The 21,287-nt window shown below is 39.8% G+C and overlaps 1 protein-coding gene across 8 annotated transcripts in view; it reads left to right on the top strand.

The window, feature by feature from the left end:
• plch2a (phospholipase C, eta 2a) overlaps nt 1-21,287 on the top strand; it is a 208,199-nt gene that overhangs the window by 111,227 nt on the left and 75,685 nt on the right. For 2 of the 8 annotated variants that reach the window (XM_037104147.1, XM_037104149.1), the window contains exon 1: nt 14,965-15,411. The exons of 3 other annotated variants lie outside the window; for them this stretch is intronic. In XM_037104147.1, the coding sequence (XP_036960042.1) occupies nt 15,219-15,411 (193 nt within the window). In that variant the 5' untranslated portion in view covers nt 14,965-15,218. Of the gene's footprint in view, nt 1-14,964; nt 15,412-18,827; nt 18,917-21,287 lie in introns of those variants that run through there. 3 more of the 8 variants (XM_037104141.1, XM_037104145.1, XM_037104142.1) reach the window with 3 other exon arrangements.

Here is a 21,287-nt window from a genome sequence, read left to right as displayed (position 1 = left end):
GATATATGGTCATGATTCATCGCTGTGGAACCAGGCTACTTGATTCTAGTGCCACATTCATAACTTAGAATTTATGGCCATATTCTGGTTGGGCTGCATCACAATACATCATGTTGTTTGTTCCCACCTCTTCTCTTTTTTTTAGTGGTCCCTATGGGAACTTCTGTGTCCATCAGTGTCACACTGCTCTTTAACTTTAACTACTAATACATATTCATAATTGTGCTCTGAGCTTCACAGTGGTCCACTGAAAAGATGTTGTGTGTGAACTATTGGAAGATCCCTGTATCCATTTATTGATATTGTCCATCATTAAAGGGATATTCCGGTGTGAGTTTAATCCATGGTCTAACACACCATGACGCAGAGTAAGACCCCCCTTGAGAGATCAAGTTTGCAGACCTCAGAAAACGACATATACATTGCAGTATACGCCTCCACCAAGAAATTGCCATCAAAAAGCCCCAAACTTCAGCAACAGTAAAAATAGGGTCCCAGCACATAGTTCGAGGCATCAAACCTCAGCTATCTTAGCGGGATTTCTATTGTAAAGTGAACACAACTCACCACTCTCCTGCCACAGCTTCCTGTTGTGGGGAAGCCGGGCAAATCAATTAGCGGTAGAGTTCCGCAGCTCAAGGATGAAAATGTATGATTATTACTCCATGGAAATGCAATCAAAGTTCAAATGTGTCTTGCCTACCAGCTTATAACAGTTATTATCGACTTCCCCACAACAGGAAGCTGCAGCAAGAGAGGGATGAGTTGTGCTCACTTTACAATAGCGATCGTGTGAATGTGGCTTTTTGATGGTGGTTTCTTGTTGGAGGCATATACTGCAATGTATTGTTATCGTGCGGTCATTTCTGAGGTTGCTAAAACTACGTAAGCTAGTGGTCAGCAAACCTGATCTCTCGAGGTGGGGTTCTTACTCAGTGTCATGGTGTGTTAGACCGTGGTTTAAATTTACACAGGAATATCCCTTTCAGAAAGAAATGTGGTACAGGTTGTGTTGTTCATCTTGGTTATGATACCAGCAAATTGAGTTTTTACAGGAGACATAACACTGGTTGTCTATGGAAAACCTTTGACCTTAACTGTTTCCTTAATTAAAATGTGAATCAGAGTGAAATTATTTATTGTTAACAATGTTTTTCTGAACATAAAATGACAAAGATGAATTGTGGAACAAAGTATTAGCCACTAGCAGCTTCCATTGAACATGACTGACACTGACATTCAAAATTCCATATCGGTTGAACTGCAATGCGACCTGTTTGTGTGTGCAGTCATGCGTCTGTCATTGTATGTGCACGTATGTGTATACAGCATATTGCCTCAGTTAAAATGTCACATTGGATCTTGTGTCAGAAAGCAGTAGAGCTAGCAGGCAGCTTCCAGCCAGAATGCAATGTTTTATTGCCCAGTATTACTGCTTGTTTTGCTAACTGTAACATCTGTAAAGGCAGAGGTGCAATACACACCCAGGCAGTCCGCACTAAAAATCCACCAAAGAGTTCTTAAAAACTGAATTGAGAGATCAACAATTTGGCCAGAGGCATTACTTTTTGGGGTCTGGCCAATTTTTGTGATTCCAACATTGCATGAATACCTGGAGGGAATTTCTTCTAATTTAGCAAACAGATGAACTGAACAGACTTTGGTGGTCAAAGGTCAAAAACAGAGAACACATTTTTCGCCATAGCCAAAGAATTCATACATTAACTACTGCAAAATTGCATACAACTGTGTGTAAATAGAATAAAGAAAATAAGAAATACAAATAAAAAGTTTGTATCCAAATGGTCAAAGTTCAAATTCACTGTGACATCATACTGTTTTGTGTACATTTAATTCAGAATTTTACAATCATCATGTACTTGATGGAACTGAACTAAACAGTCACTGGCAAGTCTTTGCCAGCTAATTTTTTTGCTCAGCATGTATCTGCCAACCACAAATAGTTGAAGCTATATGTTTTTTATGTTGCACTTTTTAAGTTGCTTCATTTTTTAAATTTTGACTTGTGATAAGGCTGTGCTTCTGACGTGGTTAGGTTGAGGCAGAAAAAAACTCTGTTAGGGTTTGGAATAGATCTTTGTTTTGGCTAAAAACACCAGCCAATACCAATAGCTCTGGTCACCACAAACGTAGCATTGCACAAACACAGCTGGAAGTTGTCTTAAAGGTGCGGCAGTGTTAATATTCTTGGAGTTTTGTTTTCTTATTTATATTGTTTCTACTGCATGTTTTTATTGCACATTTCCCTGTTATGCGACCAATAAAAGATTATCTTATCTTAACCTCCTGAGACCCGAGCTTTTGTCCAGTGTGCATTTTTTATTTCTCCTCGCTATTTGGGATAAGTAGGACCTAATAAGTATAATAACTAAACTTTGTTTTTGTACAGGAAGTAGTTTTTGCAAAAAATGATGTCCTCAGATGAGGACAGCAGGCTTATCATAACCTCAAGAAACAATATTTGACTTCTTAAAAAGACTCAGTATTGTCCCTCTTACAAATGTTGAAATGCAGTCTCGACCTGCCGGCACTGGCTTGACAGCCTTCTTGCCACCTTCCCTCCACCTACTGATATGAAAGTTAGGACACAAACATGTAATGTGAACTTGATATGACATGCTTATGACTTGCTTGTATGAATGTCAATATTGTACAAACGACTCACTTAAATGTGAGCGTATCAGTGCCAGTTCAGTGCCAACATTTCATCCTGGCAAACATAAAATTCACAGAACAATGTGTTCTCTTGTCATTCCAGCTTCCAGGCTGCACTTTCTTGTCACCTCCTACATGCTCTGTCCTATCAAGAGGGTTTGCACCCTCTTGCAACTCATAACTTTGCTAGCATGAATACAGGTGATCCTGTGTGAAATAGCTGCATAAGTTAACAGACTGGTGTTTCATTAACAGCTATGTGAAAAGAATGTCCCAAGAGAATATGAGGCATCTTCCCCAGCTCTGAGCACAACCCCACTGAAAAGGACAGCAATAAAGGCAAAGCACAGAGCCATTATTAGAACTTAGCCTGGGGTTGATCATGCCTTGCACAGGACAGTGACCCCCTGATGTTTTCTATTAGGACAGTAAATGTCATCTCATCTACCTCCCTGTAACCCCTCATATGACTTTCTGACACTTTCATCATAAAGGATTCTCCCCTCCTCCTCTCACATCCTGATCCTGCTCTTTATAGCACATTGATTACTGAATGGAAAACTGACAAAGGTTTACACAATCAGTATTGGTTTCTGCTGACTGTGACTGTGAGTTTCACCCCAGGCATTAGTTTAAACTTGAATGAAACAATTTCAGTGTCACTGTCTTAAAGCCTTTTTTCCCACACTGCCTCTTATGATACCTGCAATTGCACCTTAACACAGCAGAAACAACCATTTCCTTTACTCTGTATGCATGTGACTTTGACGAGTCTGCCCAAATGTGTGGGCACTTGTAGCTATTGCTTGGAATGAACATATATATATATATATATATATATATATTATATTATATTATTATTATATATATATATTTCTAGGTTTTTGTCCACATTGTCCAAACAATTATCAGGGGAAACCCTGTCATGACAAAAAAGAGGTTCTTAAGGTCTTCCAAATCTTCATCCTATGTTTAAAAATCCATGATCTTTCTCTAAACCTGCTAAGTAGGTACTTGCCTTACTAAACCTTATCCATAGATGGAGAAAACCTTCATATAAATCATCTCTTGACAGTGATTTGTTAATTTTGGAAGGCACTGTGAGACCAGAAGATGCTTTCAAGGTTCGTTTTTGAATTCTTTGCTGAATATTAAATCCTTTAGTTTGTAAGACTTTTACATTTAAGGCATCTTTGTGAAATGTTGGTGCACTGTGACATGTGCTTCCCCAATCTTGCCACATACTACATAGCCACGAAAGAGCAAAAACACTCAAACAAGTAGAATCTGATGAGATTAAATCTTTTTCTTCTGTAATTTCTATTCAACCCTGTAGCTTTGCTCAGCTGCATGAAGCCTATAAATGCTACCTATCAGCCACCCAACAGGCACCAAAGACAATAAGGAGAGTTCATTATTGAATGGGTAGCATACGGATGATGTAATTTGAAATAGAACTCTCCATGTGGAAGATGTGATTTGGGTTTCTGCACCCTTTGGCTCCACATGTCATTGCAATATTGTGAGTCTATTATTTCCCCTGTGTTCTTCCATGCTGTAGGTGAATACATGTACAAACAGCTAAAAATAAATGTTTCACTCATCCAGAAACACGTGCCGCGGTGTCAAAGCCTTGATGAACTGCTGCTGAACAGCTGTGAGTCTGATCATGTGATGAGGCTCTGCACACGGGAGTTATCACCACTGGCTATGGGTTGTTATGCTAATAGATTTAATGGGCGTTGCAATGATGATGTGGGGGAGAGCACCTTATAAGGTGATAAGGAGCTCTCATAAACGCTGCCCACGCACTCTTAATCCGGAGCACCGCTTCAGCTCAAGAGGAATGAGAGCTTCTTCACAGCTGATAGTCGTGCGTGTGGGAAAGGCTGTCTTGTGTTTCAAGGATGTCTGCAATTGTTCAAAATGTGTGTTTGTGTGTGAAGAGGGAGATCACTGTAGCGTGCACACGCAGTGTGAGTGAGTGTTTGCGGCTGAGAAAAGCAGTGGGCTTCAGGATTTAATCACTCTTCACAGGGCTATTCTCCAAATCTACCACATGGGTTTTCTTTGTTTAGCTTTGGAGTCAACACAAGTTGTCAAGCACTAGTGGGAGTTCCTAACAATACCCATGATGCAAGATGCTGCATGTGTTAGGGAAATGTGTGTATGCAGGACATCACTGTGAATGGAAAAAAGGTGCTTTTCAGAGTTTTTTTAAGATGCAGCTGCATCAGGGACAAAGAAGTGTCAGTTAGTGGGTGTTGTCATTTTTGATTTCTTCAGAATAAACACAATTCCCTGCCTCTACTTTTAAACATCAAAAGGCTCCTGTGAAAGATAATGTCAAAACATGTATATCTGGTAAAGAAGTGCAAATTGATTGATGCATTGGTGAATTGAAATTGTCAATGCACATGATAAAACTCAGACCACAGGGACACTTCTCAGATGACTGACAGTTTCCAGCTCCTCACACAGCTCTTTTTCACTTTCCTACAGCCATGGCATTTCTCTATGTACGGGATGTGAATATGTAACAGGTGAAGCAAATAACATTAATTATCTTTTTAAAATTAATTCAGGTTGATCTTCTTTGACACGTCACACTCATTTAAACGCTGCAGCCACTGGATAATGTTTAATGTTGGGGCTGATTTGGGTTCTGTGGGAAAAGATCATGTTTTTGTATTGAATGTGAAACACTGTGATCCCACATTTACAAATGTTGAACGACCATCACAAACTGGCTTGGCTCCCTTCTGCCTCCCGTTACGAAAGTCAGGTCATATACAGGCAATGTGATATGACACGTATTGTAAAAATGTCACCATGGTTTGTATGACAAGTACAAATGTGAACGCATCCATGGATCGCAGAAACATTAACTGTCAGCATTTTATTGTGGTGACTGAGCTGGGCACATGGATCCATAATCTTAAATGGACCTGTAGAATTTGGAGGCCAGGTCAGAACCTTAAGCTCTTTGGCATATTCGTGAATGTTTTTTGTTGCCTGTCAAGGCGCATTGTCCAGCTGGGGGAGCCATTGGGGATGAACTTGGTCTGCAGCAGAGTTTAAATGTGTGCTATGCCCCAGTTATCATCCTCATGAATACTAGAACCTTGGGTTTTCCAGAAGAACATGCATGTTAGGAGATGTTCAATATTATTCACTTCACCTGTCAGTGTTTGTAATGTTGCTGCTGATCGGTATATAGTGGGCTGCCTCCTGTTTTGGAACAAGCTAAAATAAACCTTTTTGACTACTAAGGCTCTCTTGATTTTTAGAAGTTGTACTTTGTAGAATCTAAATGAGTGACACATCCTGTTTCCAGATAACTGTTGACCTCTGTAGACCAGATGTTAATAAATTAAAAAGTTCATTCTGTAGACCCTCGTATCAGTAACTTCCTGGTTGAGGAGCAATAAAAGTCACTTTCCGCAGGATTCTACCAATATCCTACAGCTGTAGAAGGAGACTGTGACACTATAAAGGACGTGTGTTTTTGCTTTGTACTGTCTGCAGACACTGGAGGTTGTGTCAGCTGCTGAGGTTGTTTTTGGCTCCTTGTTACTCTCTGACAGAAGAATTACTCTTCAGTCCCTAGGTTTTACCGTTTGACAATGATAAATGTTATTTCAACAAACCACCTCTACAAGCTTCAATCTTGTTTTGCTCCTTTTACAAAAAACAAAAATAATAAGACAAACTTTATGTTGTCATGGCCAAATTCACCTGCATCACAGAAAATATTGTTATACAAACTCAGTCAGTGTTTTCTCTACTCAGTGTTTATGCGACAGCTATCTATAGCTCTAGGTCCAGCAGTTTAGCTCATCTCACAGCACACAAATAGAGAAAGTTTGCTGATGCCTTGCACTGAGGCTGACATTTCCTCTGGCTTGCAATTGCAGTTCAAAAGTCCTGAAGTAGTGATCCTGGCATTTAGCTGTAACACTGGTTAACCTCAGTGTTAACCATGTGATGTCATTATGATCATTATTTTGTCCAAACATTAGAATATAGACTCAAAGATGATGTGTTATTATTGAGGTTGGCTTCTTGATTCCCTTTGTACTACACCTGGTATACATTCATCTGCCTTTATGGAGTAAGCATACATTTTATTGACATATACAGAAAATATCATGAAATATATTAAAATTCCATTTAAATATACTAGTGCAGTACCTGTAGGAAATAGGTATTCTTATAGAAAAGTGAGAGGTTTAGTAGCTTTTTCATGGATGGTCAAATGAGGGTGTTTGAAGAACAAAAAACAATAAAAACAACTCCACTACACACTAAACACACTACACCAAACACTACATAACACACTGACTATACACTCCAAACACGCTAAATGTCACAAATCTCTAAACTCAAATCTCAGTATCGTGGTCTCTATTGCTGTCTCTACATCGACCGTCGTTGCCTGTCATTCATTCACCTACGTCCCTCCCACAACTTCCCGTTCCTCAACAACCAAACTTGCTACGTGGACACTCTCGTGACAAAAGCCTGTTTTTACCATTTCTTCCTGCACCAGACACAAAGCAAACGTGACGGCAACGTTCGCAGAAAAGTGTGGCGGACATTATTTACCCTAAATCCAGTTTTGGACCTGCCAGTGCGTCCGTCGACCTGGGACTTGGGCCGTGTGGGCTAGTGGCTAGCAGCTAGCTACACATGAACATCCAGATTCCGATTCCACTTTGTCCTCGTGTCTCCAGATCTCCTCAGACTGGAACAGACTCGGTCCGGACTCGTTTAGTCTCATTAATCCACAACAGTCAGTTTAGATGCACAGAATGGGACCAAACCGCCGGCAAAATCCTGTTCCAGCTCGCGCCTCTGCAGGTATAAATCAGCTTGTTTCTTAAGGTATGTTGTGGAAGTGAGCTCTGCAGTGATTGGCTCTGGTGCGCACGTGACTGTGGTGGCTCCGATGGACAATGCTTGCAGAATTTGTAAAACATTTATGAAATAATTTATTAACTGTGTCATTGTAGTCCAAATAAATCTGATGTTGCACACCCTTGAACCAAACAGCAGCCATGTTGAAACTCTCAGGTCAGTCTGATCCTGATCCGCAGAGATATTTGAGGAACATACACACACACACACACACACACACACACACACACACACACACACACACACACACATACACACACACAGACAGACAGACAGACAGAGACAGACAGCTTTTATAGAGAGATGGAAGTGGTCCACATATATTTAACAATACATACCAATGTATTACAAGATATAATACATGTACTTTTTGAAAGTTTTTTTTTAAAAGCCTGATATGTATTCAAAAAAATATGTAATACATATTGTGTATATGTTCTATGTAATATGTTTCAAAAGTAAAATAACATTTCTGACAATACAGTATATGTAAAACATCAGTAATTGGTATATGTTACTTATTCATTTGTATTCAAATATACATAATTGCTATTGCAACATATTGTATCTACATATATGGAGGAGATGACGGTGGTGGAGAAACTATCCACAAGATTCAGAAATTGAACTTGGTGACCTTTAAACTTCCTTTTATTTGAAGAATGAAGTCAGGCTGTAATGTGGTCCAGCCAGTGTGATGTGTTCAGAATGCATTTACTTCTGGGGCGTACATACTGTATGTTTCTACCTGAGAGCACAATAAGATACAGAGAGCATATTAAAGTGAAACTCTCACCAACATACAACTTAAGCTTTTTTTCGTGTGAATGTTAAATGAGTTAAATGAGTTAAACATTCATGTAAAAGCATAATTACAATGAAAGAGGCACTTTTAACATTTACCGTAGTTTCATTTTCGGGTCCAACTCATTTTCAATGGGAGTGCTTGGGGCAAATTAGTGATAGCATCAAAATCGCTATTTTTAAAACACTAAGAAAGCTCGACACAACATGAAACTTTGCTTGTAGTATCACCAGGGTCTCTACACATGAACACGAGCATTGAGAACATTGTTAGTTTGTATGCACTGAATAATAATAATTGGCCACTGGAACGAGTGCTGCTGAGTTCTCAGGGTAGATTTGATTTAAGTACAGCTTTTACAGTTTTGAGCTGGGAGTGAAAGCTCTGAAAATCAATGAAGTTCAAAAAGTTCAAACGTTTAAATGTTTATTTTTCCTTCTCACTCTCATCTCCTTCCTTTCCAGTCCATAAAAATAGATAGGACAGTATTTAGATAAATACTTTGGCAGATTGCCATGTTTGCCTCAGTTTAGCATTTTAGCTCAAAAACATTGTTTGGAATAATTCATTTGCAGGCTCTGTAATCAAACCTTTACCTTTAATCATCTATCTCTCTCAGTCTTCTTCTCATCCAGTCTTCCTCCTTCTTCTCCACTCTAAGATATTGCCGGGGATGTTGTGGATGCTTGTCTGGCATTTTTCCCGTAAAATCTTTTCTTTGTAAAATAGCGTTGGACTGATAGTGATATGACTGTGCTGTAATAAGCAGCCCCCTTTGTTGGCCAAAACATGCATGATGTGATTGAGACATTAACCATAGGCTCTGCTACCGGTTACTGTCACACAAAGTATTATTTAACTTTGCGGTACAGGACATCAAAAACAGGGACTGTCCCCAGAAAATGGGGATGTCTGTTCACCCTTATTTACCAGTTATCCATGCAGATGAGATTAAAGTGTGTTTAAGTGAACATGAAAAGGTTTCAAGGGATACTGCTGCAGATAATCTTCCAAATCAACTCCACTAACACACATATTCACACACATGCTGTGATGGTTGTGGTGTTCCTGCAGAGCTAAGCAGCAGGACTCAGCCTTCTCTGTGCCACCATGCCATCTGGCAGCTTCAGATGATTCGGTAACTCCACACCAGGGTCCTGCTTTTCATCCAGCAGTACCACGTGGTCACGGGGACACAGGAAGGTGGCAACAGGCGAAGGACCCAAATGTAGACCATAGAGACAGCAGGATGATTTCTTTGATTAAATGATAAAAGGAGTTCACAGGCAGGTACAGGTAACAGGTGGCCAGATAACTGGCAAGAAACCAAAGCAAACCACAGAAGAACAAAGCAGCAACACAGCAATTTGGATGAACTTACAGAGTGGACCGGTTAAGTAGGTTGGCAGTGACGAGGAAATGAATGGACAGAGAGAAAGACTGTGACACGAGTCAAACCAAATATATTAGGGACACTGACTTGACTGGACAGTGAGTTTTGTCATTAAACATCTCTTCAAATAGGGGCGGCTTTAGCTCAGCAGGTAGAGCAGGTTGGTTAGTGACCGGTAGGTTGCTGGTTCAAATCCTTGCTCCCCTGGGCTGAGCTTCATGTCAAAGATAATGAACCCCAAATTGCTCCTGAGGGCCCTGCAATGAGCTGGCGACTTGTCCAGAGTGTACCCTGTCTTCACCCGGAGACAGCTGGGATTGGCTCCAGCAACAAACCCCGTGACATATCTTCAAATAATATTTTTCAACTGTATGCAAAGGTATTTACTATGAATCTTGCTAGCATGATGAATCATGGCTAATAGCTGAGCCAAAGTGTTCAATGAGCTGAGCGAACTAGTTTATCTACTTAATTTCATTTTAATTGTACATTTTAAACAGCAGTGGATGGAATCGTTTTTGGAACATTAAATTATACATTTGACAAATATGCCCAAATGTAACATACATACACATATTTACTATATTTACATGATTTATTTACCTTTGTTTTGACATAAACATGCTGTATACTACAGTATATTTGTATATTATATATCAGCATATCACCACATACACACAATATATCAGATTTGTGTACAATACTATCCAGGTAATGGTTTCTATTTTAAAATATGCTTGTATTTTGAACTTTTCTAACAGTGCAAACGACAGCATAGTGGAAAATAAAATGAAGAGCCCTTTTGCTTTGCGGCGTTTGGCTGGCCATTTCTTTTCTCCCTATTTCTCCTTCTATAAATAGATGGTAAATATGTTTGTTCGTTATTTGAATCTGGCAAAGCAGAGAAGAAATAATGGTGGAGGCAGAGCTTCTTTCTTTTCTTGTTAAAGTGTGGGCAGCAGAATAAGTGAAGAAGTGTCCCCTCTTGTCTTTAGAATACATGTTGGCTAGAAGAAATCCTAATCCACAAAGAAGGAATGTGGGTGGAGTGTATACACACACACACACACACACACACACACACACACACACACACACACACACACACACGCTACAACTGTGTGAAATTCTGTGATGGTGAACTCTAAGATAAACCAATGGAACTGCTGATCATTTGTATTCCAAGTAAATATGATAGCTGGAACATTCTGGAGTGTGAATGTATGTGTGTGCTTTGAATTAAATGGAATGTGTCACTTGGAACTATTAAGTAGTGTTGATAAAAAGATGTGTTTCTACTTGTACTTCTAATGAAATAGTGCATCAATAACAGCCTGGTGCCTTCAGTTTGCAGTGTTTCACATAGCAGACATATGAAACAAATGAAAGTAAAACCTAGCAAAACATTGCATCAGTGATGCTGACGTGAGATGACGTGCTTCTTGACATAGACATATAAAGGGCATACAATTCTATTGGATGGATAAACCACATTCTGCTAAAATGATCTAACATAGGTGAGTTAGTTGGCTTTGTTGGTTGCTTTTCATATTCTTCATGGTATTGGTATTTGGTGTTTTTCTCATAGGAAAATCTCAGGTCTTTGGTTGGTTGACCACCAAATCTACCAGCTATATTGGCTCAAAATTGGTTCTGGTTCCCAGAGGATGAGTCATGGTGACTCATCCTCCTAACTCCCCTTAACCTCTCCTCTCATAGTACTCAAATGTTCATGACTGTCATAACTTTCATGCTTGAGTGTGTAAACGTATCCTCTTGGTGCTGCTAGCAGGGAAGTGAGATGTATTTCCATTAAAACTACAGGATCTAACTTAAAACCGTATTTTTACAGTATCATTAAAATCTAAAGTACTAATTTGGCAAATCTTGCATTTTATTGTTGGATTGTTGGTTGGCTCATCATTATATGACTGTGAATGGTGGACAGTGTGCATGCATTCAGAAGCAGAGCCACCGACTGCACAAATCTTTCATGCAATGAACAGTAATAATGCTAAGAGCACAAGGGCATTATAAACTCAACAGACAGAGCAGTCTGGCCTTAATATGTCCTGCACAGGGGCTGATGTAACATCCTGTTCCTGTTATTTATAAATGAGAAGAGGGAGTTGATTGCTCTCTCTCTCTCTCTCTCTCTCTCTCTCAGCACACAAACACACACACACACACACACACACACACACACACACACACACACACACACACACACACACACACACACACACACACACACACACAAACAAACAAACAAACAAACAAACAAAACACTGTTCCTCCTTTGACTGTTGTGTGCATCTTTCTCTGGGCAGGCTTTCACCTTGAATTTGATTGTCAGTGTGAAAAGAGATTCTCACCTGAATCCACCCTCATTATATAGTATTTTCTGTTATCCCTCACAACAAATGTCAAATGTCTCTACCGTTCCACTTAGGAATCAAAGTAGGGGTTCTGTGCCACCCACAAATGGTTTTCCACACTACACTACATTTCATTATTTCTTCTTCCTGCTGGGTTTTATATGTAACATGCCAGTCCATCAGGAGGGATTTCTTGAGTTATTTAGCCACCAGGATCCCAAAATAAGACCAAATGAAAGAACAAAGCAGGTGAAAGCAGAGGTATAATGTGAAGCACCATTAAGTGGATATACTGAGCAGTACTCCCTGAGGCTAGTTCATGAATGCAGCATTTCCATCACTTGCAGACAACAAACCATATTGTTCTAATCATAATTTCATTTATAGTCTTGTTGCCTGTTAAAAATCCTATTTTGCAGACTTGCACAGACGTTTATATACACACAGTGTCTTAGTTATAGCTAGCGAATATGTCTGTTCTTTTTCATGCTGCTTTCATAATTTGATGTTCTCATCCGTAATAAAGCAATCAAATTTAATTATTTTTGCATTTACTTATTTAAGGAAGTAATAACAAACATGTTTTATAAGAGACCTCATGGATGTTTGTCAAAACCTAAAGAAAAATATAAGAACAACTGTGTCTTTCATATGTTAATTTGATAAAAAATAGAATTACTTTATTCGATTACTTCACACTTTTCCACAGTGGCATACCTCACTAATTTGCTCATGGCTCAAGGTGCTTTCCCAAACCAAGCGGTTGCACTATAAAGAACTGAAAGCAGCTTGTGGGGAAGAATCTGGCAACAGACAAGCTTGCTGGACCATTTCAGTACCATGGAGAGTGCACCTCCACTAAGCCTTGAGCTCAGTCACAGCAGCAAGCAGGTTGCTTTCTGTAAGGGAATTGTAATAAACTGGCAACATGCTGGGATCCCAGAATTCCTCAGGGAGCATTCCCATTGCTTGTCAACAATAATCAGTCTTGCAGGTCACCCATGTGTCCACTTTAATGGTCAAGTGCTTGTGCCCTCTCACCAACTGCCTGACTCCAGAGGCAGTTATTACTATCACAAACAGACAACACAATGTCTCACTGCAAAATTAGCCACCAGGGGTTTGGCCTACTTTCCAGTGACCTACTTATACCTAACTGGCAAACATTCTACTTTGTTGTGCAAAGTCATGAACATTTTTTAGTGTCTTAAGGTCCAACAAAAGTAACAATTAAAAAAGGAAATCATATTATACTTATATGTATGTATTGTGCAGGTTTAAGTACTGTTGTGTACATGTAATGAAACAACAAAATAGAACAACACATAAACTAAAAAGCATTAGTCACATTCTTAACTGTAAAAAATAAGTTGTTGGAATGTTGAGATTATGGATTTTAAAAATACAGAAAAAGATAATAGAAATAGACATCTACTCTCTGTAGCTTGGATACACTCAAGTGTTTCACTTTCTACAGCCAAGATAAGTTGGATTTACTCTCTTGATATGTAAATCCAACTAATCTTGGCTGTGGAAGTGATGTGTCTTTAGGAAATGATGTGTCTAAAAGGGTTTTTTACTTTTCTCTTTTGGGGGCGGCAGGGGCAGTCGTGTTCCAACAGATCCAGCAAAATTGCCCTCTTGGATGCCCCTGGCAAATAAATCATGATTAAGTGTTTTCTATGGTGTCTATCCACTGGACAAAATGTACAACTAATGCAATTTTTAACTTCTTCGACCCTGCCCCTCAAACATGCTGAGTCTGCCACTGTTCATAGCCCAGGGTTAAAAGTAGGCCTTTGGCGCTTTTCAGACACAAATTCATTACCAGGTTTAACATAACCCATACGATTCACACTGCATTTGTACTATCCCTGGGTTAAATGCCTGTAGAAGCAGCAAATGTTTATATTCTTTAATGTTGTGTTACAACTCTGTTTACTTTAGCCCAGTTTCAAACCTTCAACTTTTAAGCCTGTGTTAAGTCGATTTTCAGGGGATAACCCTGCAGACTCAGGGCTAACCCTGCTGCAGAGCAGAGCCAGGATGCCCCAGGCTAAAGTCAGGGTTAGCCCACTTTGGAATGTGCCATGATTATGACATTGTGAACATTGTCTTAGCCTGGGGCTAAGGGGGTTCCCAGAGCATGTATTACCAGAATTACATGACAGGTCTGCAATTACAATTTAGGACACTGAGGTCTTTCTGGACAAAAGTTGCTTAAATTCCAATGCCCCTCCAGGAAAATTATAATAAGCATTTTGAAATGTACCAGCAACCAATGATATAAAGTTATTTCATTGTTGTTTAATGACTGAGATTCATATGAAATACAGGAACGTTATGAGCCCGCCGGGAGACAAAGTTAAAGCCACCTTGTGTAGAACAACTTAAACATTGTTAACTTTCCTGAGACTCTTGCCAGGTGCGGCAACACAGTGTGGCCAAGCAATATAACAACACAACTGTCTACAGTTGTCTCAATAAGTAAAAATAATCCATATCCAAATAAAAGAACATTTCAATGCTTTTGTGTTGAGCTGGAAGGACAGTGTTGCATATCTTAAATCCCAATGGCCCTGCCTGGGACATGAACCTTATGTGGGCTTTTTTTGATAGAAAAATAAATGTCAATGTCTCCTGAGAGCCCTAGATTGCAAAGAAATTAGATGATTTCTAACCTTTTACTCGATAGTATGTCCGTTTGTCTATCTTTAACAGCTCATCTTAGACGTGTTAGTTTGTATTCACCATTTCAATACGGCTTCATTTTGCGGTTGGCAAATTTCCCATTTTCCAATATGTGCCCGAATGCAACACAGGTGTGTGCGCCCGCGTGAGCTACCTAAATAGTGAGATCCGGAAAATGTGCCCCTGTGAATCGACATATTTTCTGATTTATGGATATTTATGAGAGAATTATAACGTCACTGTCGTAAGTGTTATTTTAAATGCTGCCGTGAGAGTTAATAGGAACTTTCCCCCCTGAGACGGACTTTCACCTGCTTTTTACTTTTCTAATGAGACACCTGAGAGTTGAGTTGTTATGCCGCAGATTGCGAGTTTCCACGACTCGGCCTATCTTTGGTATCTCAGCGACAAGTCGTCGAAAATTCACATCTATGCCACTTGGTCGAAGGTGCTGAAACGTCACAGTAAACCCAACTTACTGTTTGAAAACAGCGTTTCAAGATGTCCGCTTGGCAAGTATGGGAAAAAGGCCAAGCCCCTGGGTCATGGTAAGCTAGCAACTGTTGTTATTGCTTTTTCTTTTCGTGAAACATTTCGTCGTGGTTGTCAGTGACATGTGGACCCAACACGTTTACGCCCCATATGTTGTGTCCTCTGCCGCCGTTTGACCAAACTCCTGTCAGTTTGTGTTCCCCTGCTCAGTTTCATGTCCATTGATAAGCATGTTTAGTTCTCAGCTAACCTGCTGGTTTGTAGACACCGACATGCGATCTACACAATCCTTTCATCATAGATAACACGACGGTGAATCCAGATTTAATGTTTCTGCTGGTGACAACATTAAACCTTTCAATTGCTCCCAGTCAGCGTGCTGCTGGTCAGTTGTAATTGTGTTGATGTGAGAGGAAGTTCAACTTAAAGGCCACTTTGGGATAATTTATGTGAACGGCTGAAAAGTGTGGTGTTACTGTTGTACAGGGCAACCCCTGGTGCACTGTACGGAAATCAATTACCTCCACCCTAGAATGGAAATAAATAAATGAATGACAGTCAAATTTAAAAAACATTAAATCCGAGTATGAAAAAGTTTGATTTTTTAGTGTGAAAACCACAAATATGTTTAACAAAACATTTTTATTACTTATAATGCAAATATAAATTGTTGTTTGCTAAATTTGTGCATCAGTTTCTGAAATTTACAAAGTTATATGTAACTATTTACATTTAAATGTGCACTGCCTGCTTCACATTCAGCCGTCTCCTCATTGTTTTGACTCACAACACACTAAACACGCTACACCAAACACTACATTACATACTAAATATATACTCCAAACAGGCTAGCAGCTAGCTACACACTACCATCCACAGATTTCGATTGCAGTTTGTTGTTCTCGTGTATCCGGATCTCCTCAGACCCGACCAGACTCGGTCTGGACTCATTTAATCTCATTAATCCACAACAGTCAGTTTAGATGGACAGAACGGGACTGAACCGCCAGCAAAATCCCAGTCCAGCTTTCACCACTGCAGTTAGAAATCCGCATGTTTCTTAAGGTGTGTCATGGGGATGAGCTCTGCAGTGATTTGCTCTGGTGCGCATGTGGCTATGGTTGACAATGCTAGCGGAATTGATAAAGCATTTATGAAATAAATTTATTAACGGCATCATTGTAGTCCAAACAAATCACTGACAGGTGAAGTGAATAACACTGATTATCTCTTCATCATGGTGCCTGTTAGTGGGTGGGATATATTAGGCAGCATGTTGTCCTCAAAGTTGATGTGTTAGAAGCAGGATGCAGGATGGGGAAGCATAAGGATTTGAGCGAGTTTGACAAGGGCCAAATTGTGATGGCTAGATGACTGGGTCAGAGCATCTCCAAAGCTGCAGTTCTTGTGGGGCGTCCTGGTCTGTAGTGGTCATTATCTAGCAAAAGTGGTCCAAAAAGGGTCATGGGCAGCCAAGGCTCATTGATGCATGTGGGGAGTGAAGGCTGGCCCGTGCTGTCCGATCCAAAATAGGAGCTACTCTTGCTCATATTGCTGAAGTAGTGAATGCTGGTTCTCATGGAAAAGTGTCAAAATACACAGTGCATCGCAGTTTGTTGCTTATGGGAGTGCATAGCCACAGACCAGTCAGGGTGCCCATGCTGACCCCTGTACACTGCTGAAAGCGCCAACAATGGGCATGTGAGCATCAGAACTGGACCACGGAGCAATGGAAGAAGGTGGCCTTGTCTGATGAATCACGTTTTCTTTTACATCACATGGATGGCTGGTGCATGTGTGTCGCTTACCTGGGGAACACGTGGCACCAGAATACACTATGGGAAGAAGGCAAGCCGGTGGAGGCAGTGTGATGGTTTGGGCAGTGTTCTGCTGGGAAACCTTTGGTCCTGCCATTCATGTGGATGGTACTTTGACATGTACCACCTACCTAAGCATTGTTGCAGATCATGAGCACCCTTTCATGGAGATGGTATTCCCTGATGGCTGTGGCCTCTTTCAGCAGGATAATGCACCCTGCCTCAAAGCAACAGTGGTTCAGGAATGGTTTGAGGAGCACGACAAGTTTGAGGTGTTGACTTGGCCTCCAAATTCCCCAGATCTCAATCTAATCGAGGATCTGTGGGATGTGCTGGACAAACAAGTCTGATCCACAGAGGCCCCTCCTTGTAATTTGGAGGACTTAAAGAATCTGCTGCTAACATCTTGGTGCCAGATACCAAAGCAAACCTCCAGGGGTCTTGAGGAGTCCATGCCTTGATGGGTCAGGGCTGTTTTGGCAGCAACTCCTTTTGCTACCAAAACAGCCCTGACCCATCGAGATCAACACAATATTAGGCAGGTGGTCATAATGTTATGCCTGATCGGTGCATATATATTAAAACTTAAAAATCTGTGTTAACCACAAACCTTATTTCAGGTGTCAGCCCTTAACCCATCCATGTAAGAACCAAAGGTGCAAAAGTACTTACTTATTTCAGGGTTTTAGGACTCATTCCTGAGACACTCTTTGGTGTTTGATGAAAAAGTGACATGGATTGTAGGAGTGGCCAAAAATAATAAATTTATATAAGAATCTCGATTGCTATCTTCCATGATTCAGAATTGATCGATAATTGTCAAATAAATTTTCTAAGTCTTAATAGCTTGTTGTTGTAGAAACAAAAAAGCCTAACAATGAGGGCAATTTACAGCACTCACATGCTAGAGATATTTAGAAGTTAATTTTCAACTAAAGCAGCAGTTCAAAGCATTTCTTCTGAATAATTACCTTAAGATGAACATTAAGCCGGCCGCATGTTTGTGATCTATTTTTTAGGGCTGTAATCTCCTAGTCAAGTGGTTGATTTATTGGTCGATACTTTCTGGCTCGACCAAAATTCTGATCGGTCGATTTTTGGTGTGTTAATTACATGTTGCTATGGCAGTGTGTAAACACGCAGTGGGTCCTCTCCATCCCAGTGCTGTGTGTCCTGCATATGGCATTTGACATCATCAGGAGGAAAGTACCAAGTGCTAATGGGGGTGTTTTCAGAGCACCCCAATTTCATAGGTAACAGTGTGTCTTCAAAACACCCTCCTTGTTTTCACTATTTTGGATTAGCCTAACCCACTACAGACAAACAGATTGAAGAACGTACTAAAAGGCCTCGGTTTGGTGGTTTGTTAAATATTTATTTATTATTTTTAAGAGTTTCATTTACAGTATTCTACCATGTCAAAGACATTAGCAGTGTGGCAGCATTTTATAAAAATAGAAAATGGAAAAAAAGTTGAATGCAAAGTTTGCAAACAACAGTTTGTATATCACAGCTCGACTACAAATATGGCATATCACCTACAAAGGGTAAACTAACTTGTCTGCGTTAGGTTGCTCCATCCATTTTAAGTATGTGAACGTATCAGAATTGGCATATTTCAATGTTTTAGTCTAATAATTGTTTTATAACTGCAGGCGCACCCGCCCGCAACAGCAGCATCCCCTAGATACACCCAGGCCACGCTTTGATATTGCACAGATGCACACTGCCAGAGCTGACAGACGTGAGTGTATTTATTCATTAATTCATTCATTTCAGTGCAAAATAATAGGATCAAAAACAATTTAATCTAAAGCAAGTACACTACTAGTCTTTGTTTATTTTAAATTAATTATTTTTAATTAACCCCCCCCCCAATTAGTCGATTTTTAGTCGAAATTTCACAGCATCGGTTGACCAAGAAATTCTTTGGTTGATTACAGCCCTACTATTGCCGTCACAAGATGTTAATGTTCATGGAGCAAGGCAGGGGTCAACGGTAATAAGATATGTGATTTTAAGCTTGGCAAACAGAAATATAGCTTTTTCCAGCCTTTTCCAGCTAAGGCTTCTAAATTCAAGCCATTTTTATCATTCCATGACTTGGAAAGGGTTATACATGCTTCAGTCTCTTTTTCCGACTCGACTACTGTAAGGCCCTTTATGTTGGTGTTACCCAGACTTCCCTCTCTTTCTTGCAATTGAATTCAGTTGACTTCAATGGCTCTGTGTACATTTTAGGACTAATTTCAAGATTTTATTATTTGCCTCCAAATCACTAAACGGGCTAGCTCCAGCCTAGTTTACTGATCTTTTACCACTATTCGTCCCATCAAGGTCACTCAGGTGCCGACCAGCTGATCCTGGTTGTCCCTAGGTCAAAGCTGAAGCACAGGGTAGATTGAGCATTTGCAGTTTTGGCCCCCAAACTCTCGAACAAGCTGCTTCTAGATGTTAGACTGGCCCCCGCACTGCCTGATTTAAAATCTCGCCTTAACACGCATTTTTATTCTTTGGCTTTTAATTCAGTATGAGAGTGGTCCCTGTTTGTCCTTGAGTCTGTCTTAACTGCTGTTTTTAATTGTGTTGGCCATTTCAGTTTTATTATACAGCACTTTGGTCAGCTGTTGTGGTGTTTTTAAATGTGCTATATAAATACATTTTCATTGATTGATGGATCTTACCTTTCCAGTTGTGTTTCACATTTTGAATTGAGAGATTGCTTTGAATCTGAAGCTGTCCTCTTGTTACTATACAGTGGATTGTTCACACTGACTACAAGCAAATACGTGTGATCTGAATTAAATGTAATGACATGTGTTGACTAGGTCACGTACAAGTTTGAACAAATATTTTGTACACATATTTCAGTGAATGGTTTCTGGTGTGATCTTATATTAGAGGCTTTCTCTATAAGGTCAGGAGACAATGAACATAGTTCGATGACATTAAAAATGTAAATTTTTTAAACATTTCAGCTTATTGTTGGCTTCAGCTGTCCCCGTGCAATGATTCTACCCACCTCCAAAAACTCATAAAAATTTGGAGCGCAGGCTGAAGATTCAGTTTCTCTCTCCACCTGGCATGAAGTTGGCTCCCGTCTTCCTCAGGCCACACTCTCATTTGGCAGAGATGATACAGTTTCAGTAGAGCAGAAATCTCACTGAATGTGATTGTGCATGTGTTTGACTTCGCCTTTCATCTCATCTCTCTCTTTGATACCTAAAACACACACACACACACACACACACACACACACACACACACACACACACACACACACACACACACACACAGAGTAGTAAGATTTTTGAGTACTTATTATTATTATTATTATTATTATTATTATTATTATTATTATTATACTTTGCTGCCATGTCATAGCAAAGGAATTAGATGACATGCTTCAAATATGATGTATCCTTGGGTTTAACATGTGAAAAGCCCATAATGAAAATAACTAATAACAAAAATAACTTTTCAAATGAAACGCTGCTGTTCCACTTCTGACCAGGGCTTTTCTGAAGCCTCATTGTCAGATTTTACTAGATCTGTAAAAATTGTTTTAGTACCTAGCACATGCTTGTCAAGCAGTCCGACTGGTCAGAGATCCAGGTCCAGAGGTGTAATGGTGCTCCTGGTGCTGAGACTGCTGCGTTCCATTTTCAGGAGTTGGCCTTATATCTGCCATATTTCGATCTACAGTCCTACATTTTTTGGTGGCATTATTTTCAAGGTGGCATTGTGATGGAAGTTTAACCATGCAAGGTGAATTATTATGGAAGTATCAAAGGCTTATGATAGTTTAATATGGACATGTAGACACACAATAAATTAATGAGAACGTCTGTATTTTGCTCATGTGTGGATTTTTGTTACACTGAAAGAATAAATTGTAATTTTTGATTTATACTGATGAAAATATCAGACTTTAGTCCTTCCAGAGCCCCCAGACGAAACACCTTATGACCTCAAACCCTAATAATTTACACGAACAACTTAATTGGTCCTGACACTTAAAAAGTAGCTAGATCTTTTTTTCGGTGTCTAATATGGTCCCCACTCCTTCCTCTGTCTACTTCTGTGGGTCAGTGTGTTTCACTCTACACATTTAG

Source organism: Acanthopagrus latus, chromosome 7 (assembly GCF_904848185.1).
Source record: "Acanthopagrus latus isolate v.2019 chromosome 7, fAcaLat1.1, whole genome shotgun sequence".
Taxonomy (NCBI): Eukaryota; Metazoa; Chordata; class Actinopteri; order Spariformes; family Sparidae; genus Acanthopagrus; species Acanthopagrus latus.
Note: the sequence above shows the minus strand (reverse complement) of the source record. Positions and strands in the feature narration are given on the sequence as shown.